This window comes from Saccopteryx leptura, chromosome 12 (assembly GCF_036850995.1).
Source record: "Saccopteryx leptura isolate mSacLep1 chromosome 12, mSacLep1_pri_phased_curated, whole genome shotgun sequence".
In the NCBI taxonomy this organism is placed as follows: Eukaryota; Metazoa; Chordata; class Mammalia; order Chiroptera; family Emballonuridae; genus Saccopteryx; species Saccopteryx leptura.
In genome coordinates this window covers 51,930,617-51,954,364 of record NC_089514.1, presented here as the reverse complement: position 1 = coordinate 51,954,364, position 23,748 = coordinate 51,930,617, and the positions used below count along the sequence as shown (strand labels likewise).

The 23,748-nt window shown below is 38.4% G+C and overlaps 1 protein-coding gene across 2 annotated transcripts in view; it reads left to right on the top strand.

Moving 5' to 3' along the window:
• PCLO (piccolo presynaptic cytomatrix protein) overlaps nt 1-23,748 on the top strand; it is a 455,471-nt gene that overhangs the window by 22,152 nt on the left and 409,571 nt on the right. For both annotated transcript variants that reach the window (XM_066354350.1, XM_066354349.1), the window contains one exon: nt 10,414-11,805. In XM_066354350.1, the coding sequence (XP_066210447.1) occupies nt 10,414-11,805 (1,392 nt within the window). The remainder of the gene's footprint in view (nt 1-10,413; nt 11,806-23,748) is intronic.

Genomic DNA, 23,748 nt, shown 5'->3' with positions numbered 1-23,748 from the left:
TTGAAACCCTGAGGTCACTGGCTTGAGTGTGGGCTCATCCAGCTTGAGTGTAGGATCACCAGCTTGAGCGCAGTGTTGCCAACTTGAGTGTGGGATCATAGTCACTGGCTTGAGCCCCAACGTTGTCAGTTTGAGCGAGGGGTCACTGGCTCAGAAGAGCCCCCAGTCAAGGTATGTATGAGAAAGCAATCAATTATCAACTGAAGTGCTGCAACTATCAGTTGATGCTTCTCATCTCTTTCCCTTCCTGTCTGCCTGTTTCTCTCTCTTAAATAAATAAATAAATAAATATTTGAATTTACTTGAAAAATAATTGATAGAAATATGACATTTTTATCATTTGTGCAGTAGAGTCAGAATTTTCAGATTTCATAGAACAACTCTTAGAAGATTTCTACTTTTGTAAAATGAAAGAAGTGAAAGGCAGGCTTCATTATGTGAACATGTGATTAGAATTTCTGTGAGATATTTTTTGGGAAATGTCTTAATGAGTAGATCATTGTGTTTTTTATGTTACCAGTGAAAGATTAAAAATTGATAAGAAGGAAATAAACAATAATAAAAAATGTGGCTAGGGTCCCTGCAAAAAAAAAAAAAAAGAAAGAAAAATAATATAATGCTGATTAAGTATAATTTTAAAATCAGACTTTCCTTAAAATACATTCTTGAAAATGTAGATACATACATACAGCTATATAAAATATGAATTAACTAGAAGTTAAAAGGGGCTTTCAAGCCTGACCTGTGGTGGCGCAGTGGATAAGGGTGTCGACCTGCAATGCTGAGGTTGCCAGTTTGAAATCCTGGGCTTGCCTGGTCAAGGTGCATATAGGGGTTGATGCTCTCTGCTCCTCCCCCTCTCTTTCCTTTCTCTCTGAAAATGAATAAATAAAATATTTAAAAAAAGGGGGCTTCCAGTCACAATGGAAGCAAGCCTCTTAAAAGAGGCTGAAATCTCTTATGAAACTTTGTCTTTTTACAAAAGCTTTAATATCCTTTCAGCATTGCTCTGTATATATTTATTTTAGAATTTTTATTTATTGATTTGTTGTTTCACTTATTTATGCATTTATTGGTTGCTTCATTTATGTGTTCTGACCAGAGATTGCACCCACGTGGTTTATCAGGACAATGCTGTAACTACCCACCCAGGGCCTCATACATATTTTTTTTAAAAGTATTTATTTCCTTTCCAAGTCAATATACAAGTGGTTATCTTAATTCTAGTGAGTGTCTAATTGAATTAAAGACGTAGCTTTCAGTATACTTAATGAGTTCACAAAATTTGAGACCTTTAGTTATTTTCACTAATATAATTTATTTTTCATTTTAAATGAAATAATAGAACAGTTCAACAAGCTATTCAAATAATAGCACAAACACTGCCTAATTAGAAATATATCACAGACTACAAAATGTGTGCGTTAATCAGTTGAGGTATAAAAGTTTGAATTTGTCATGTGAGAGGCTGTTTAGAAGTATTAATGTATAATGCATGTAAGTTCAGGTTACTGATTTGGGATCTTGCTCTTTAGTAACTGTAATAGAGTATGAGTATGTTTTCATGTTCGTGTACTGTAATTATTTTATAAACTGTGCTTTGGTGATAGTGTCGGTTTTTGTGTTTTAGACTTCACTGACAAACATGAAAATATGTTATCATTTGATCCTATATTGTGAGGATTTACAAATGTTATTGCTAGCATTTGGTCAACATTATGCTTTATGAAGGAAAAAGGTCTCGTTTAGGTTACACTTCATGAGGTTTGTTAATGGTTGCTGAATTATGTAGCAGAAATTGTAATCCACATCATTACAGAGAGAAAATATTCATCCAACTTCTGGATGGACTGTTTTAAATAAAACTATTTCACCAAATTGTTGGGCATGTTATCACAGTTCTGTGGAAATCTAGTGTCTAGTTTTTAACCAAAATACATTGTGCATTAAAATGCACAGCTAAAGATGTCACCTGCAGTGAGCCATCTGCAGCCAAACTGCTCTTAGTGAGGATCCGCCTGGGGAGGAGTTCATGGTGTCTGCGCAATCCTGGAATAAGAGAAAGCGTACTCTTTTATCCAACTTTAGCTTGGCTTCCTCTTTATAATATTATACATTACATTATCATCTAATATATAATTATAATTTCTGTGGCATTCAAAATAATATACTATAAGTAATACATTCAGTAAATATTTGTACATAATTTGATGATAAATAAAAAAAGATTTAAAATAACTTATCATTAATAATATCTGCAATTTTCTTGGGGTCCAATTTAGAGATCAGAGTAATCGTGAGTATTTACTCCTTTTTAGAGTCTATGTGAGGAGGAGAGAGGAGATAGGAAAGGAAATAATTGGGAAAAAAGTGCAACACTATTTGAGTCCAAACATTGTGGTTCAAACTATTGCTTTAGTAGTTGAGAAGAGACAGACCTTATTTGATGATGGGATATTAAGTGATAAAGGAGGAAATTCAATAAAGAATGGGTAGCTTTTAGCTATATGGGAGAGGAGTACAAACTGGCCTGTGCATCATTATTCAGGAAAGAGAATGAGAGCACTACTTTAATGGAATAAATGGTACATTTAGATGACATAGTTTGCAGAAAAGTTTAGTTGTGATGCATTAAGAAGAAGGAACCCAACAGGTTTTATTACAAAGGTCAAGATGAAAGCATGATTGAAAACAATTATTCAGTGGCTGATGTGAACAGTATGAACACCAGCAAATAAAAATTCTGTGTGCTCAGTGTTTTGATGTATTCAAGTACTATGCTATGTTATTGAGCAGAGATGTCATTACAAGTTTTATGTATATTTTGTGTCTAAAATTTTCATTTTGGAGCATATTGAAGGATAGATGTTAGACATTAAACCTTTAAGTCTTCTGGACATTTTTTTTTTTTGAGGGCCTTCCATTCTGTTTTGAAGCTAAGTAGATTCATAATGTTTCTGAGCAGGAATATGCTTTAATTTTGGAACCCCAACATTTGCTAATTCACCTCATTGTTTAGATACATTGAGTTAACTCTTTTGAAAGATTACTGAAGACATGGTCTTAAAAACAATATAATTTTTTAGTAATCAATAGTTTTGATATTTTTTGAAAGTGGCACCATTTATTGTAATTTTATATATTAAATTCATAATTAAACCTTCATGTAATTATGGTATCTTCTCTGCCAGGTAAGTATTGTAATTAAACTTCCAAATGGTACCTTTTGAAACACCTAAATAAGTTCTGATTATCCAGCAAAGGCCTTAGCCAGGAGGATTGTATTACTGTGTTTTACAGGTTTGATAAATAACAGAAGGGAACCCAAGGGACTGGACTAGATGGGGAGATGTGTCTTAGTAATTATATGCATGTCTACATTAGAATACACAGAGACCTTGGAATGAGCAGAAATTCTGGCTGACCACTCTCTTAACCCCGTTGATGTAGCATATTAAATTGGAAGATTGAATAACCTTATGCCTTGCTTTTCTTCCTTTCCATAGAACTAAACTGAATTAGAGTAACTCATTAAGTAGTATCTCCAGACCTTGAATTCTATTTATGCATTTTCTGACGTAAGGCTATAGGTGGGGAAAGCAAAAGATGGCTATTTTCTCCTTATTATATAAAATATAAAATTCAGTAAGAGTTGAGACATGACATATTTATCTAATACTGTTAGAATTTTTTATCTCAACGCTTGTGTATTGAAGGTAAGAGATCTCCTGGGACATACTGAGACAGTTTCCGAGATCAGACGAGATCGAGCGCGTTCAGGGTGGTATGGCCGGAGACTCATACTGAGATAGTTATAGGCTTCCCTGGTATTGTCTCTTGTACTTCTCCTATCATGTCTCAAATGGATGTAGATGATTAGAGTGCAATACATCGTTACGTCTAATTAGAGTATAAAGTTAGGGAGTGGGTGCTACTTGTGACAGATGACCTGGGAAGTTGTTCATGAAATATGTGTGGGAGGCTTCTTTTTTGGAGTCTGTGGCATGGGGAAGAAGTGGTAAGGACTAAAATCTTCTAGGGTCCTCATTCATGGCTACAGTGGTTGAAGACCCAATTGCAGACTATTATAGAATGGCTACCAGATGGAATTGGCAGCAATTGTCTAAAGCAGTGATGGCATCAATTCAGGTTCATCTCTGCTCAGAGTTAGAGATGAACATTTCACTTTGGAAGAGAAACATTAATTGTTTCCAGGCAGGGAAAATCTGTATGGTTAACAGGTGCGGTAATTAAGGGGTACTCTTTTCAGTTTGAATCAACATGGGCAGAGTTGTAGACTAGGATTCTGGGAAGAATGGCATGGAACCAGAAAATGAAGCCTGTCATTTAGGGTGGGTTAACAATGGGGACTAGCCAAGTAAACAGAAATGTGGTAGCATGAAGAGCACAAACACTTTTTTTTTTTTTTTTTGTATTTTTTTCTGAAGCTGGAAACGGGGAGAGACAGTCAGACAGACTCCCGCATGCGCCCCACCGGGATCCACCTGGCACGCCCACCAGGGGCGAAGCTCTGCCCACCAGGGGGCGATGCTCTGCCCCTCTGGGGCATCGCTCTACCGCAACCAGAGCCACTCCAGCGCCTGGGGCAGAGGCCAAGGAACCATCCCCAGCGCCTGGGCCATCTTTGCTCCAATGGAGTTTCGGCTATGGGAGGGGAAGAGAGAGACAGAGAGGAAGGAGGAGGGGGTGGAGAAGCAAATGGGCGCCTCTCCTATGTGCCCTGGCCGGGAATCGAACCCGGGTCCCCCGCACACCAGGCCGACGCTCTACCGCTGAGCCAACCGGCCAGGGCCAGCACAAACACTTTTAATCAATTTACTTAATCCAAACCAGATCGAAAAACATTTGGGAACATCTATAATGCTTCAAGGGTCACGTAGATCCTGGGAATCAATAGGAAGTGCAGTACTGTACCAGGAAGTCCTTACTAATTAATTGTTGCTTACTGTCTTTTAGGGCAGTGGTCCCCAACCCCTGGTCCGTGGGCCATTTGGTACCGGTATGCAGAGAAAGAATAAATAACTTACATTATTTCCATTTTATTTATATTTAAGTCTGAACGATGTTTTATTTTTAAAAAATGACCAGATTCCCTCTGTTACATCTAAGACTCACTTTTGATGCTTGTCTCGGTCATGTGATACTTTTATCCATCCCATCCTAAAGGCCGGTCCGTGAAAATATTTTCTGACATTAAACGGGTCCGTGGCCCAAAAAAGTTTGGGGACCACTGTTTTAGGGGATACAGATCTGGAAATAGAATTATATATGTGTTCGCATAAGAATACTAACAATATTTTATATGTAAATTGAGTTTCTGGCAGAAAATTGACTTTATTTCACAGCTGTTGGAGAGGCAGTCATCGGGGTTGGCTCAAGTACTTCAAGATAACCCCTCCTGTGGTCGTTTGTTTTCAACTGCTTATAGTTGGTAGAGGTATGAAGTACTTGAGACATGACAAGGACCAAGTAAGGGGACAGTGGCTATGGAAATGTAAAATGGTAAATTACCTTTTGCAAGCAATGCAGATACACTTGAGTAATAACCGAGAGTGTAGCAATGATATGACAGAAATTCTAACTAGATAACGGAAAGGACAAAGGAACTGTCATTACTTGTTATGCTCCCAGTGTTCATTGCAAATCAGGAATGGGCGGCGGTTGCTGATGTGAATACTGGGGCTGCTGCTGGACTTTTCCATTTTCTTCATGTATAGGAAGTGTTTTTATTCTTTTAATTCCAGTTAGGTCAGAGATTTTGAAAATCCTCTTGTTTTCAACACTAGATTGTTAAATGCTGAGATAAAAATCATTTCTTTTTCAACAGATTTGGAAAGTAGAATCAAATAAAAAGGAGGTTCTTTCTAAAAAATAAGAGGATAAAAAGCTTTTCATACTGTGACAGCTATGGACAATGATTGCAATCTGTATTCTAGGAGGAACATTGAGGGATCAAATGTCTTAAAAATACTGTTTTTTAAAATGAAGGAAATGTCATTAAAATGAAAAAAAAATGACACAATGGAGTCTGTTCAAAAAAGGTGTATTAAGAAAGAAGCAGGCTTCTCTTCCTGTGAAGAGGCAGTGACCTGTGGTTTCCACCTCTCTTCCTAACTCTCCCTTGTCTGCTTATGTGGACTCATAGCTATATACATTTATACAAGGAAACATTGGTTTTGGAATATGGACAGCATAAAATGTGCTTTCCAGTACATTAGATATTTCATGGTAGTGTTCTACTTTTGCAGTGATCCAAAGATGGAGTGAGGCCTACTAGCTAGCTAGTTACCCATTAAGCTCCAAAGTTTAAATTACAAAGAGACTTAAAATCTTTATTGTTAAAACCAGAGGCATCCAAATACTTTTTTGGGGAAAGGGGGCAGAGTAAGGAAACTAGCAGAAAGAATGGAGAGAAGGAATAATAACAGTATCATCAGATATTCATTATATACAGTGTGTCCGTAAAGTCATGGTGCACATTTGACCGGTCACAGGAAAGCAACAAAAAATGATAGAAATGTGAAATCTGCACCAAATAAAAGGAAAACCCTCCTAGTTTCTGTGGGATGATGTGGCAGTATATGCGCATGCACAGATGATGACGTAACACCATGTATACAGCAGAGCAGCCCAAGGCCTTGCCAGTCGAGATGTGGACGGTACAGAGGAAAGTTAAGTGTGTTCTGTGGCTCGCTAAATTCGAATCTGTGATCAAAGTGCAACATGAATATCGGCGTGTTTATAATGAAGCGCCACCACATAGGAATAACATTCCCTGGTGGAATAAGCAGTTAAAGGAAACCGGCAGTTTGGTGGAGAAACCCCGTTCTGGTAGGGCATCGGTCAGTGACGAGTCTGTAGAGGCTATACGGGATAGCTACCTAAGGAGCCCTAAAAAATCTGTGCGTGAGTCCACATCAAACTGCACTGAATAGGTATGAAACTGGGAGAGTTTTCCTTTTATTTGGTGTGCAGATTTCACATTTCTTTCGTCTTTTGTTGCTTTCCTGTGACCGGTCAAAAGTGCACCATGACTTTACAGACACACTGTATTTATAATAACCTTGAAATTAAACTATGCATTATCTTGTTCCTTATCTGATTCTTCTATAGTGTTGTCTCCATGAGGACAGACATTTTTGTCTTTTATTCAGTGGTATATGCTAAGTAGAAATTGCTCATTAAGTATTTGAATAGAGAAATGATTAAATGAATAAATCTTGTACCTCCCTTGGCTATGACACTTGCCAAAAAGAATAGGAGTAATTTAACTATAATGAAAGTCACTAACCCTAGGAGTTTGTAATTTAAAGTGGTTAATATGGATATAGATCTCATATAATATTTTATAGGGAAAAATCAATGATAGAATATAGGTAAAGAATTATGCTTTTAATTATATTTTCTTTTGTCTGGCTGCATGATTATGAAGTAAATAAGTAATAGAATAGTAGACTTGATGTTGACAGTGGAGGAGATGGGAGATAGTTGAGTGGATAGATGCATAATCATAGAGGAATTTCCTTTCATCAAGGAAGTGATAAAATGGAGTGAAAGTTCCCTTAATTCTAGTTCACTTTAGTCATGGCACTAATGTAAGTAGTAATTGCTTGATTCTGTTTGGAATTTATGTATATATTTGTGAAATACTTCAAACATTTAAACATATGGAAAGGTAGAGATAACAATATAACAAATGCATAAGTATTCAACAACCATATTGAGAAGAAATGTAGCGAATACCCAAGAATCTCTTACCAATATTTAACAATATTTTAATATGTTTTGAATCAGATTTTTAATCAGAAATATAACATGTCAGTTGGAGTTGAAAATCTCTTTTAACCTCCAAACAAAAGTATGCTTTCCATGAGATTGCAAAATAAGCCTTGTTATTCTGGTGTATGTGTTTAAATAATTTCAATGTGCTTTTTAAAAAGTTTTAAAGCCATTTTAATGAGTAAGAAAAAGATTTAGTATATATGGTTTTTTTCCATTAAAAAAGCTTAACAGTGTAAACTGTCAAATTAAAAAGAAATGTTTAAAGTTTGGGAATGATTAGTTCAGTTTCTTTTCAAAAGGAAATTGTTTGCAAATAAAGAATACATTGGGGCCCTGGCTGGTTGGCTCAGTGGTAGAACATCGGCCCGGCATGTGGATGTCTCAGGTTTGATTCCCTGTTAGGACACACAGAAGCTCCCATCTGCTTCTCCACCCTTCTCCCTCTTGCATCTCTCTTACTCTCTTTCTTTCTTTTCTTCTTCCCCTCCTGTAGCCATGGCTTGATTAAAGCAAGTTGTCCCTGGACACTGAAGATGGTTCCATGGCTTCCACCTCAGGTGCTAAGAAGAGCTTGGTTGCTGAGCAATGGAGCAATGCCCTAGATGGGCAGAGCATTGCCCCCCAGTGGGCTTTATGGGTGGATCCCATTGGGGCACATGTGGGAGTCTGTCTCTCTGCCTCCCCTCCTCTCACTGAATAAAAAAAAAGTACATTGGTTGCCAGCCTAATAACACTTCACGATATTGACTGTGCAGAACTCTTCTCGTACCTATGTTCCATATATTTATTTTTTCACAATCTGGAATTCCTGTACCAAGAACTTTGGTGCTAAACTCGTAACTGGTTACTTTGGGTGGAGCAGACGTTATCATGTAGAATTTACCAATCTAAATTACTTTAGTACTATTTAAAATTTTTGTATAATAAGCATATATTATTTTGGAGTTAAAAAAAGGGAAATGTTAAGCATACGTACTTTGAAATTATCTCTTAAAATATAGTACCAACTTCAACAACATGTCCTTCTCACACTGGATGAGATATTGAGAGCAGATGCACGTGTACCTATACGTGTGTGTGATGTGTACATCTCTTCTTTTAACATTTATCATTATTTTATTCAGTGAGGGATAGGGAAGCAGCGACAGACTTCCACATGTGCCCTGACAGGGATCTACCCAGCAAGCCCCCTACCAGGTGATACTCTGCCTGTCTGGGCCACTGCTCCGTTGCTCAACAACTGAGCTATATTAGCACCTGAGGCGAGGCCATGGAGCCATCTTCATTGCCCAGACCAACTTAGCTCGAACCATTTGACCCATTGGTATGGGAGGGGAAGAGAGAGACTGAGAGCTAGAGGGGGGCAGGGGGAAGGGTAGCGAAGCAGATGGTCACTTCTGTGTACCTTGACCAGGAATCGAACCTGGGACTTCCACATGCCAAGTGGATGCTTTACACAGCCAACTGCCCAGGGCCATATATCTCTCATATATGTGTATCTCACCAGTCAAATAAATACATTGTTTCTTTAATGGCTTTCTCCAGTATGTTCATAGAATTTAAGAGGAAACAATGTTTTCCCTATTAGATCATGTTGTTTATGCTGATTTGTGGGGATGCCAGTATTTTTTTTTGAATTTTGTTAACAGAGAATGTTCTCTTTTTAAAAATTGTTAACCCAGTATGGTTAACAATTTTTGTTTTTCACACATTTGATGTCTCCTTGGAGTAGGAAGTAATGCTCTGCTAATTTAAGAAATTAGTAAATTAGCAATATGTTAATAATTTGACAAGCCCACTATGGGTTGTATAACTAAGAACTGTTATGAGCCATCAACAGGGAAAGTATCTTACATAACTGTCTTATGGAATATATATATTGTAATTTATGGGTTTGTGTTTTTTTTTGGTTTTTTTTTTTGTTTTTTTTGTATTTTTCTGAAGCTGGAAACGGGGAGAGACAGTCAGACAGACTCCCGCATGCGCCCGACCAGGATCCACCCGGCACGCCCACCAGGGGGCGATGCTCTGCCCCTCCGGGGCGTCGCTCTGTTGCAACCAGAGCCACTCTAGCGCCTGGGGCAGAGGCCAAGGAGCCATCCCCAGCGCCCGGGCCATCTTTGCTCCAATGGAGCCTTGCTGCGGGAGGGGAAGAGAGAGACAGAGAGGAAGGAGAGGGGGAGGGGTGGAGAAGCAGATGGGCGCTTCTCCTGTGTGCCTTGGCCGGGAATCGAACCCGGGACTTCTGCACGCCAGGCCAACGCTCTACCACTGAGCCAACCGGCCAGAGCGTAATTTATGTTTTTTATGGGTACATGGTTTTCTATTTCTGGAAGTAATCAAACTTCGAGTAAATCAAAGGCAGAGAATAAAATTAACATTAAAAGAAAAATACAACTGTCAATTTTTATTTTTCTTAAAATATATTCTGCTTAAACCTCTAAGATTTATTAATTATATTTTAATGTCATTTTAATATAAATTTAATTAAAAGAATTTGACCTATATTTTGTTTTGCATGATGAGATAGTTTCAGATAATACCATGCATTTCGAAAATGTGTTTTTACATTGTTTTATCTCAGTGAACACTGTTTTATTTTATTTCTAGGTGAAAGAGTGGCTCTGTTTAAACTGTCAGATGCAAAGAGCTCTAGGCGGCGATCTGGCTCCCATCCCATCATCACCCCAGCCCAAACCGAAGACAGCCCCCGTTACTCCTACGCCAGCAGTGAGCAGACCATCCCCACAGTCACAGCAGAGTTCTCCAAAGAAGGATCCTCCACCCAAACAGGATATCACAAAGGCACCTGAGTCTAAAAAGCCCCCACCACTAGTGAAACAACCAACCATTCATGGCTCTCCCCCCACCAAGCAGCCCACTGTGGTAGAGCCCTCAGCCAAGCCAGCCCCTCCCAAAGAACCTTCTGTTCCCTCTGAGCAGGCCAAGGTCCTCACGGCTGATGACAAACCAAAGCAGCCCAAGACGGAAAAGCCAGCCACAGACATTGTGTCTGTATCCTCAACAGCGACAAAACCTGATGTTCCAAGCTCCAAACTACAGTCACAGGATAAAGAGAAAACAACTCCTCCTCTAAAAACAGACTCTGCCAAACCTTCACAAAGTTTCCCTCCAACAGGAGAAAAATCCACTCCATTCGACTCTAAAGTCATACCTCGACCTGCATCAGACTCGAAAATTATTTCCCATCCTGGGCCTGGTATGGAGAGCAAAGGTCAAAAACAAGTTTATCCAGTTCAAAAGAGGGAAGAACCCAAGAAAACACAAACCAAAATCAGTCCTAAGCCAGATGCCAAGCCAGTGCCAAAGGGGTCGCCAACACCACCAGGCCCACGACCTACCACTGGCCAAACTGGCCCCCCCTCTCAACAGCCACCAAAGCCTCAGGAGCAGTCAGGGCGTTTCAGTCTGAGTCTGGGCAGTATTACTGCTGCCCCGAAATCCCAGCCCACCACTCCTCAGGACACTGTGACCGGGAAACTCTTCGGGTTTGGAGCGTCCATCTTCAGCCAGGCGTCCAGTCTCCTCGCCACAGCGGGCCAGCCTGGGGCTCATGCACAAGGCGGGCCAGGGGGCCCAGCAAAACAAGTCCCTCCTCCTGGGCAGCCGCCTCCTTCTCAGGGGACTCCCAAGTCTACGGCTCAGGGACCACCAGCACCTGCAAAGGTTATACCTGGGAAAAAGGAAACAAAAGCTCCAGGCACTGAAAAATCAGTGCCCAAAGCTGAACAAGTTCTACCAGTAACAAAAGCAGAAATGGAAAAGAAGCCTATTAAGGATAGCAAACCTTCAACAACGGAACCTCAGAAGGCTGCCCTTCCCCCAAAACTGGAGAAAGCCCCCAAACCAGAGTCCTGTCCTCTCTGCAAAACTGAGCTCAACAAAGGTTCTAAGGAGCCTCTGACCTTCAACACATGCACTGAATGCAAGAAGCAAGTGTGTAATCTCTGTGGATTTAACCCGACACCACACTTGACTGAGGTAAGAAGCGATATTTATATTACAATGGATGTGAGTTTATCATGTTTATTCTGAAATATTTTGGTAGACAAATTTCTGAGCCAAAAATACATTTCTAATAAGAAAGGCAAATTGATATTGATATCTTGGAAGAAGATACCAACTACTTCATATGAACATCAAATAAGAGAAGTAATTTATGACTTAATTTTTCTAATCCTTCAAGTTTCTTTAATATATAAAAAAAAGTTTGGTTGTTTGCAGATCTATAAAAATCATGACATCTGTATCACAGAAAGTGTTTAGAACTTTGTGAAGGGAATAATATTATTGTCTACCAGATAATATTGTGTGTAGATTTTTATAGTTCTGTTTGAGCTATTATCTGAAATGAATAGAATACTTTGTTAAGAAAATTGAAAGAAAAAAAAAGATATGGATTTAATTGACTAATGTCAGGAACTTTTTTTTTTATGGAACAACAGGCATACTTTTCCCACAAAGTAAGTGACCAAAAACAACAAATTTCTACCTAATATAGTTTAAAAATAATAAATCTATGAGCCTTAGCAATGTGTTAGTGCTATTAGAAATTTGGATCTTGGAAGACTGATGGTTAAATGTTAGCTGTTGTCTTAGATAAATAATAATCATGTTTTAATAAACATTTTAGGATTGAATTTTATATAATTGTTAATTGTTTTTACAGAACTCAAAAATAATTACGGGTTGTTTTATAACTTATTGGAATGAAAAAATGGATTTTTAGCAACTTTATGAAAGACACTTTAGAGATTCTTGCTGTTGTTTTCAAGTTATTTTTAAAGAATATATCATACGATATTTTTTATTTTTCAGCTTTGAAAAATTAGGTTGCTTTTATATTATTAATACCATATGAAAATATGGTTTTTACAGACTTAAGTAGGTTTTTATTCTACTTAACTGTGATGAATAATAAGATCCATTTTAAAAGTAGGTAAAATTTGTTTTCTTTTACTATGTCATGAGTGGTAACTATAATTATTACTTAAAATAATATTTTTAGAAGAGTTGCTTTAGGCTGTATATTTAGGAAGAGAGAAATTTGGTTTTCCCAGAAAGCAGATTCTTGAATAATGTTTCATTCAACATTCTTTTGTTATAATGTTGATATGAAAAAATTTTTTTTTGATTCCTGGCCGGAGTCACTGTCCATGTCGAGTGTACATGTTCTTACCCTGTTTATGTGAGTTTTTTCTGGACCTTCAGTTTCCTCTCACATTGCAAAGATGTACACATGAGGTGAACTGGCGTGCCGACTTTGTCCTAATCTGAGTGGGTGTGGTCTGTCTGAGTGTGCCCTGTGATGGACGATTGTCCTGTCCAGGGTGGTCCCACCTTCTGCTGTTGCACTGGGCTCCGGCCCCTTACAATACTGAATTGAGTAAGCAAATCAGTATTGAGTAGAAAATCATTATCTTTTATTAATCTTTCTCAAATGTATGTATAACTCACGTTTATTATTAGAAGTGTTTTGGGTCAGTATTTAGAAGTTCAGCGTGTTTGTGACTAGATATATGTGTAGGAACTTAACTTTTGTTAATACCAATTAACCTAGGGTAAAATTTTTTTTTTATGTTGTTTGCTTAAAGATGCAGTTTTTATTTTTCTGTACAACTGTGTTAATTTTATAGATTCAAAAACTGTACCATTTAATGAGGAGCCATATGGTATCAATACCACACTGTTAATGTAACTAGTTACAAAGCAGACTCCACTACTAAAAGCAATACAATGTCTGTGTTTAAAATATATTCTGGAAAAATATAAAGTGTGTTTTGGGTACACTAGAAAAACATCTATTGTGGAGTGATAACTATAACATATATGTGTGTGTATGGATATCTATTATATGGATACATTTAGGCCAGTTCTGTCAGTGTTTGGAAGTATTGAATGAGAGCCCTGAGTAGAGAGACAATGAGCCTCTCACAAAAATTTTTGATTTTCTGTGTTGGCCAATTATATTTTAGAGATGGTAATTTAGAAAAGAGATTTCTTGAGTAAAGCAGAGAATTATCTAGGGCATGTACTGAATTCTAATAGCTTGAAAAATATAAATGATTTACAGTTTTTAAATGGTTTAGGTGAAGGCCAGTTTTAAATATGATCAGTGGAATTTAGACAATCTGTTATTGTTTGAGTATTTTACTGTATGGTAATTTCTTTGAATTTGGAAGATTATGTTTCAGAGGAGAAAAAAAATTTGATGTAACAAAAGCAGTAGATTAAATGTTCTTGGTTCAATTTGACTATACAAATTCACTGGAAGTTGTCAGTTAATGTAATGTAAGGCCTTACTGCCCTCTGGACTCCAGCTGAAATCCATTGTCTGATTTGGCATCAAGGGAAATGAGTAAAAGATTAATTGAGTTAATCTATGTCAAATACAGTAGTTCGTATTATTATTACCTAAAGGAGTTTAAAGGACTGGATGAAGGGTTACTTGAAGAGAAAGGCACATTGCATTGACATATGGGTATGTATATACCTATACATGTATATACAGAATATAATAAATAGGCTTAACTCGTGGTGCTATCACAGTGTTCATACTACTCATTCTCCTCATTTTAAGTGGTTAGGAAAGCACAGTTCCTCCTTGACACTTGTTTTATTTTTTATGATTTCTTCATTTTGTGATATTTTTCTTGTGATCCAGTATTTTCTGCTGGGCCTGCACTCTATTTTGACTGTAGTTTTAGGAAATACATTCTGGAAATACGCAGATTTTATACCTGCAATATAAAGATATGGTATTCCTTAGGAAAGGATTAGACTATTTCTGTTATTTTTGTAATAAAGCACATATACCTCTATAATGAGCCTCTGCTTCGATTGCGCTAATCACTGGGAGGCACGGCTTCTTCTCCTGTTGGTGCTGCTCTGCCCTCCCCTCGCAGTCTTCCTCTGGCAGGCGGAAGAGCCGTCCTAGTTTGTCACAGGGAGGAAGGTCCCCACAGCATTCCTCCTTCCTCCCATTAATCAAACACACCTGTCCCTAGGGTTGTTTCCTCTCTTTCCTACTCACTCAGCATCCCCACACCACCTGTGGGGTGTAGCCAGGCTTCAGCATAAGCATTGTGCTTTAACTGTTTGATGCCCATTTGTATAAATGGTATTATAATCCATTAACCTCTGCTAGCAAGGAACAGATGTTTCAGGCTTTAATTTCTGCCAACTCAGGGAATATCTTATCTTGGAAGGAGATTTTTAAAAGCTGCTGCAAGGCTTTCAGAAAAAACTAGTTTATGGAGTTTGAAAGCATGTTAAGAACCACAGCCTAACTTGAAAATCCACTTACCTAGTGAATTTTAATCATTCAGTTCAGAGGCAGAAAGGAGTGAAATTGCTCATAGTGGGTATTTATTGTATTGTTTGTACTACCCTCTCTAAAACTATTCTTTTGCTATGAAAGTAAGACTTAAAATTATGTTTCCTCATGTTTCAGGAAGTCCTAGAATCATACTTTTGCATCCTTAGTAAGCTGATGATGCATGGGCTAAACCAGGGGTAGTCAACCTTTTCATACCTACCGCCCACTTTTGTATCTCTGTTAGTAGTAACATTTTCTAACCGCCCACCGGTTCCACAGTAATGGTGATTTATAAAGTAGGGAAGTAACTTTACTTTATAAAATTTATAAAGCAGAGTTACAGCAAGTTAAAGCATATAATAATAATTACTTACCAAGTACTTTATGTCGGATTTTCGCTAAGTTTGGCAGAATAAATCTTTATAAGACAACTTACTATAGTTAAATCTATCTTTTTATTTATACTTTGGTTGCTCCGCTACCGCCCACATGAAAGCTGGAATGCCCACTAGTGGGCAGTAAGGACCAGGTTGACTACCACTGGGCTAAACAATGTAGGAATAGCGAGCATATATTTATCACTTTGCTTCTACTAAAATTTGTCACCAGGCAGCAAATGGACCCTTTAGCTGATTAAGGCACAGTGGTGTGACTGAGGTCCCTTCAGACCTTTACTCTCTAGCCAGGGGGGCTTTATCGCGGGGAAGTCCTAGTGCGGATGTGTTCCATTTCTTAGTTTGGCAAACACATAATATCTTGCCTTTATTTTATTTATTTATTTTAGCGAGAGAGACAAAGAGAGAGAGGGACAGATAGGGATAGACAGGCAGGAAGGGACAGAGATGAGAAGCATCAATTCTTCGCTGCGGCACCATAGTTGTTCATTGATTACTTTGTCACATGTGCTTTGACTGGGGAGCTTATAGCACAGCAAGTGACCCCTTGCTCAAGCCAGCGACCTTGGGCTCAAGCCAGTGAACTTAGGCTTTATGATGGCGACTTTTGGGCTCAAGCCAGTGACCATCGGGTCATGTTTATGATTCCATGCTCAACCCAGCAACCCACCTTAAGTAATAGGGTTACTAGATTAAGGGATAAGGACCCGGAAATGTCAGATTCTCTTTGGAAATGTGATAGTGGTCAACATTGTCACCACTTTGTCTATGATTACTTTCACACTGGAGCCTCTCCAAACTTGAGTCATATAATTTAAAATGGTATTTGTTGATTTGGAACTCTAAAAGTGGTATAGTATTGTTCTTTTGATTTGTATGTCTTTGATTACCAGAAATTTTATTTAGATATAAATGTAAATAGGTAATTCTAATTATCCAAACAAAACACTGTGTAGACATTGTGGGATAAGGTCCAGTGATTTTCAACCTTTTTTGAGCCGCGGCACATTTTTTACATTTACAAAATTCTAGGGCACACCACCTACCAAAATGACACTCTAACACAGTACATATTATACATATAGTTAATAATATAGTTTCTAAATGTATTTATACTCACACCTGACCATGTCTCACGGCACACTAGTGTGCCGCGGCACACTGGTTGAAAAACACTGAACTGATGTCATATTGCTTTTTTCTTAAATTTATGTTTTATTGTGTTGACATGGTTTCATGGTCCCACTTACTATAAACCATATATATACCACATCATGCCCCCTATGTCCCATGCAGAGTCTCTTTCCATCCCCATTTTCCCCTGTACCTCCCCCTACCCCCTACCTCCACCTCCCTTTGCCTTCTGACTGTTGCTACCTGGTTGTCTGTATATGTTTGTTAAATGTGTATATACTTTAATTTTTAGTGGAGCAGCTATTTTTTTTTTTTTTTGTATTTTTCTGAAGCTGGAAACGGGAAGAGACAGTCAGACTCCCGCATGCACCCGACCGGGATCCACCTGGCACGCCCACCAGGGGGCGAAGCTCTGCCCATCCGGGGCGTTGCTACGTCGCGACCAGAGCTACTCTAGTGCCTGAGGCAGAGGCCACAGAGCCATCCCCAGCGCCCGGGCCATCTTTGCTCCAATGGAGCCTTGGCTGCAGGAGGGGAAGAGAGAGACAGAGAGGAAGGAGAGGGGGAAGGGTGGAGAAGCAGATGGGCGCTTCCCCTGTGTGCCCTGGACGGGAATCAAACCCGAGACTTCCGCACGCCAGGCTGACGCTCTACCGCTGAGCCAACCCGCCAGGGCCGTGGGGCTGCTATTTGACTGGACCTGTGCTCAAGGCATCGTACTGCACAGTTTGCTCAGAATAAGTGTGTGGGGTAAGGTTTACAGCTGTTTCAGAGACTGGCAGAATGAGGACAGATGGTGCAGTTGTCAGGCCACAGACATGCCTCAGAGGCTGAGCCAGTGCACTCTCCTGTTCTGTGTTCTAGTGACCAGGGAACTGGATAAAAATGGCAATTTGTTCTGTGCTCTCTTACTATAAGTTGTGTCAGTTGATAATTGCTAGGGCTTTAATAAAAAGAAATTTGATTATAATGTACATCAAAAGCAGGTAACATCTGGGATGCACAGAACAATAGTGGCTATGTTATAGGGCTGAGTGTAGAAGAGTGGGCAGATTAAGAGGTTTGGAAGCACAGAAGTCAGTGTGATTGTACTAGTGTTCTTTCCAGATCAGTCTACTGAGCGGTCACTGTTTACAGGTGAAAGATACAGCTGGATGCTGGAATGGCTGTCGCTGCCTTCTTTTACAAGGAGTGTGAGGGCATAACATGTCCTTGTTCTAGCTGTGAAAAATACTATTTTATACCTGCAGGTTCATACAAAAATTTTACTCCTGGCCTGACCTAGTAGTGGTGTGATAGATAGAGCTTTGACTGGGAACGTTAAGGAGTCAAGTTCGAAACTGAGGTTGCTGGCTTGTTCACAGGCTCACCAGCTTGAGCGCAAAGTCACAGGCTTGAGTGTGGGATCATAGACATGACCTTATGGTCGCTGGCTTGAGCCCAAAGGATGCTGGCTTGAGAAAAGGATCAGTGGTTTGGCTGGAGCCCCCTAGTCAAGGCCCATACGAGAAAACAATCAATGAACAACTAAAGTGCCGCAACTGTCAGTTGATGCGTCTCATCTCTCTTTCTGTCTGTCTGTCTCTCTCAAAAACCAAAAACCAAAACAAACCCCCCAAAATCTTTACTCCCTAAAAATGATCTACATCAGACTGTTCTGTTGGTGGTAGTAGTGGTTGTTAATCTTTGCTTCTACCAACATTTTTGTATAGCCTCCTTGGTTATATTCTCAGGAGTGGAATTTTTGGACCATAGGTTATATATATTTTAAATTGGTTCTCCACAGCAGTTCTATCAGTTTATATTCTGACTAAGTTGCATGCATGCTACTGTTTCTTTAGAGATGCATTGTCCAATAAGATAGTCACTGATAAATGTGGTTAATGAGCATTGTGGCTGGTTCAAATAAGATTACTGTCCCAGTAGAGCCCGAGCTCTACGTCGTCGATCAGGTGTCCCTGATTTGACTTCCCCACACAGTGGGACACTCCTGCTTATCAGCAGGGCTGGCAGCCTCTTCGAGACTACACTTGAGGCAGCTGTGAAAATGCTGCTGATCAGTGCCAACACTAACTGCCACTGTAGGAAAAACACAACCGACACACAAGTTAGTTGCAAGAATCACACAGGCAATTTATTACTCACAAATTCTTTTGGTGTGCCTGGGTACAGCTTAAGGGGGCCCTGTCAGCGTGCTCCTCTCGGCTGTCTTTGGTCAGAGCTCAGAGCAGCGTGGAGACAGTCCACATTAACGTTGGAGTCTGGGCGACTACTGCAGCAGGGGGCCCCTCAGCTTTAGTACCTTTTCTGGCCAACGCCTTCTAACAGGTGTCAATCTACAGGATTATCACCTCAAACCACCTTTTGGGGAGTTCCTCACAGGGAGCCATTTTTATGTTAATCTACTGAAATGTTGTATCAAGCCACTTTTAAGACGTTCCTAGGGAAGCTTCTTGTTTATATTAACAGAGTTATGACATTAAGCCACTTCTTATGTATGTGTAACTTCACCCACACACTAACTGGGCTCTGCTTGAAAGTCAGAATCTGTTTATCACATCTGCACACACTATATTCATTCCTATCCAGATGGCATAACTTTATTTAATTCCCTTAATTAATTTAATATTATATCTTAATTACTTTTATATATCTTCCATATTTTTTATATTTCTATATATTTAATTACTATAACATTATGTTACTACAACATTTACTTTAAGTACAAAAACACATTGAATGTCAAAAACCTAACGTGAAAAAGTGTAAAATATCTCAATAATAATTTTTTGTTGGTTACTTTTGTACATGGCTTCTTCTTCCTTAAATATTGCCTTTGCTATTGCCTTTTCATCATGTAATGTTGCATTTGCATTTGCATGCAGTGTGGCACACTGCTGTATACAAGAAAAACATGACTATATTTGTAGCACTTTGATAATCTTTTCCAGAACTGGCCTACATAACTTGTATAACTCATGTTACCTAAGAAAGCTGGTTCTTTCTGCATGTTCTACTGAGCAGATAGGCCTCAGGGCTCTCAAGTCAAGATACAGTACAGATACTTGGCTTGGCCTGAAGAGCAACATTCTCATATCCTGCTAATCATCAGTAAACAATGTCATGCCAGGGTCTTCTCTTCACTGCTGACCCTTCTGGTTCCAAATGTTTCTTCCATTAGTTCTTTTCAGAATTCTTGGGTCTTTTTATATTCTCTCTGTGACCTTGGGTGAAAAATTCTCATTTTTTAAGTCAATTGCTATTAAAGACTCAGCAATACAGAATATTACAACTTGAATGTATCATCTGGTCTTCTATTCTCTTTTTTTTCTTGATGGCCATTCATTTTTCTTTAAAAACTATTCCAGGAATTTGAATTAAAAAACTAGAATTTCTTATAACAATCTACAGAGAACTAAAGTCTTGAAGAAAAATAAATAGCTGCTTCTTCCTCACGTGCTTCATTGGTATCTATTTTGATGTCTTTTTTGTTGTTTTTGCTTTTTGGCTTTATTAATAGTTATACAAACAGTAAAATGTAGAAGGATTTGAAAAGTTTTTAAAAAATGTTTTATGAGATAGTTATGTTTTTTTCTAATGTATTTATTTTGAAATAAGCATGTGATTTTACTATAAGCATATATATTTTTTGTTTGTTGATGCCTTTATTGGTACTTAAAGATCAAGATGGAGTTAAAGCAGGAAAATAAAAAATATTAGTCGTGATGAGGCTTCTTCTTTATATCCTTAGTTACAGGACTTCTTCTGTTCAGTCTTCAGATGGTTCTCCAGGTTGACTGTTTTACAATTTAGTTGTAATTTTGTTGTGGTTTTAGGAGGAGGTGAGCACAGTGTTCACATACTCCATCATCTTGACCAGAAGCCTACATATCTTTATTTTCTTCTCTTTTTCACAAAACTTTAAACATTGGACGTTCTTTCAAGCGAACACTCATTGACTTACCTCATTCTGTCTTTGAGGTAAATAGCTGTGCGGTGTCTCAATACTGAAATGCACTCCCCTCTTTCCTGTTACTGTACAATCTAGGCTGGAGTAAAACACACGTGCTTTTTTCATTTTCATATGTATTTTGATATATTAGATAAATTACTTGAAATGGATGGGCAAGGTTAAAGTAAATGAGCTTAACGACACTTTTATATTATTTTGTTTTAAAATAATAGTAATTATGGCCCTGCCAACAAACCAGGAGTGTCTACTTTCCTACATTGACTAGTGGTTCACATTTGTCAATTTCAGGAGTTAGAAGTTATATTTTATTGTATAATTAAAAATTTTCCTGCCTATTTTGAGTTTAAACATTATATATTTACCAACATTATAAGTTTATCAATCATTTAGTTTATTCCTTTTTAAAAATTGCCAATTTATATCCATTGGTCATTATTCTTTGTGGGAGGTTGTCTCTGTATGTATTATAGTATTTTAGACACTTTAACTCTTTTCAACCAACTGTGATTTGTTTTTAACTTTATGAAAATTTCTTTCATATATGAGTTTTTAAGAAAAAAACTATGCAATCAAGTATTTTAATTTTTCCCTATGATTACTTATCTTTCTAAGAAGGCCTTTTTGTATTTATATTATAAAGATAGGTTTCCACATTTACTTTTAAACATCTGTATATAAATTTCTTTTTCATTTCTGATCACTTACAAATCTATTTTGTATAATGTGAGTTGAAGGGTCTAATTTTTTTTTACTTATTTTCCAATTACATTCAATATTATACTGTATTAGTTTCAATCATACTTTACAAAGTGGTCCCCCTGATATTTAAATGCCCATCTGGCCCACACATAGTTATTACAATAGTATTGACTGTGTTCCATGCTGTACTTTCCATCCCTGCGACTGTTCTGTAACCACCCATTTGTACTTCTCCATCCCTGTACCTTCTTCACTTAGGTCCTGAACCCCGTCACCTTTGGCAACCATTTGTTTTTTCTCGTATTTATGAGCTAGTTTCTATTTTGTTTGTTTTGTTCTTTAGATTCCACATATAAGTGAAATTATATGGTATTTGTCTTTCTCTGTTTAACTTATTTCACATAGCATACTGCCCTCTGTGTACATTCATGCTGTTGCAAAAGGTAAGATTTCATTGTTTTATGGCTGAGCAGTAGTTCATTGTATATATATACCACAATTTTTCTTTCAGCTTGTCTGTTAATGAACATTTGAGTTGCTTCCATATCTTGGCTATTATAAATTATACTGCAGTGAACATGGGGGTGCATATTTTCTTTTTTTTCTTTAACTTTTTTATTAAGTGAGAGGTGGGGAGGCAAAGAGACAGACTCCTGCATTTACCCCAAACCAGATCCACCTGGCAAGCCCCCTAATGGACAGGCAATACTCTGCCCATCTGGGGCCATTGCACTGTTGCTTGGCAGCTGAGCTATTTTAGTGCCTGAGGCAAGGCCATGGTGCCATATTCAGCACTGGGGGGTGCCTTGCTTGAACCATTCAAGCCATGGCTATGGGAGGGGAAGAGAGAGAGAGAGAAAGAGAGAGAGAAGAAGGAGGAGGAGGGGTGAAGAAGCAGATGGCTGTTTCTCCTGAGTACCCTGACTGGGAATTGAACCTGGAACTTCTACATTCTGGGCCGATGCTCCACCACTGTGCCAACTGGCCAGGGCCGGGGTACATATATTCTGTTGAGTTAGTGTTCTAGGTTTTTTTCAGATATATAAAGTGGAATTGCTGGGTCATAAGGCAATTTTATTTTTTATTTTTTTGAAATAACTCCATGCTGTCTTCCATAGTGTTTGGACCAATCTACATTCCCACTAACAGTGTATTAGCATTTCCTTTTCTCCACATCCTTGAAGAGACTAATTTTATATGTTCAAAATTCATAGCTTCCTGCCTCCACATCACTTATTAATTTACCCCTTCACTCTGATTTTTAGTGACATCTTCATCATATAATAAAAGACCATTAAAACCCAATTAAATTTCTAGATTCTTTTTATAAAAGCAATATTTATTTACTTTAGAAAGAGAGGAAGGGGGAAAGAGAAAAACATTGACTTGTTGTTTCATTTATTAATGCATTTATTGGTTGAACCTTATGTGTACCTTGACAGGAGATTGAACCTGTGACCTTTGGTGTATTGGGACAACACTAACCAACTGAGCTACCTGGCCAGGACAACTTCTAGATTCCTTAATTTGTACTATTATGCCTAGTTTACAGTGTCAGTAAATTACTGTTTTTGTTAGTCTAGTTTTAATATGTAAATATTTAATATCCATGAAAACTGTACAAAGAGACAAGTAATAAGGTATTGTCCCACCCAGGATTTGACTTTACCCTGCTCTAAACGAGTTAATCAATTTATTACTGTTTCTTAGATGAGATTCTTGATTCTTAGATGAAGAACTTTATTACTCACACCACAGCAGCCAGCATGATCATTAGCATATTTACATGGGTTCCCATTGTTCCTTGCTCTCATTGGGTCACGTGACGTGGGCATAGATAATGCTGCACATGCGGGCGGTTTGACTAGCAGGTAAGGAACACTGAGCTTGTGGGATCTACTTGTTTATAGCAAGTAACCTAGTTTGCTCTTTGTCTCACTGGAGATAGCACCTCCTCTGGAAAGGTTGCCCACTGCACACACAGACCCAAGAAATGGCCGAGGTGAAAAGCAGCCAGGACCTTGCATTGTCAGCATGCCCTGTGATGTGTGGGAGCAGGAAAGAACCTCCAAGGATTGTTTTTCCCAAGAGGTATTGCTGATCTAGTGGATTTATGCTTAAATATTATATCTCTTTCAAATGATGTTAAATAGAAATGAAGTATAGAAAACAGATTAAAATGAAAATATGCTGGTAGAGGCCAACTTCAGCCACTTGACTGAGGACTGGAAGCTGCCCACTTGGCAGTCTCTTACTTGAGCCTGCCTCTGATCCAAGTTCGTGACACTCTTACACAAAAGGACTACCTATTCAAACCTCACTTTAAAGATGAAGAAAATTAAGTTCAAGGGAATTAAAATGTTATGGTTAAGGCTGGGGCCAGAGAGTGGTTGCTACAGAATGAA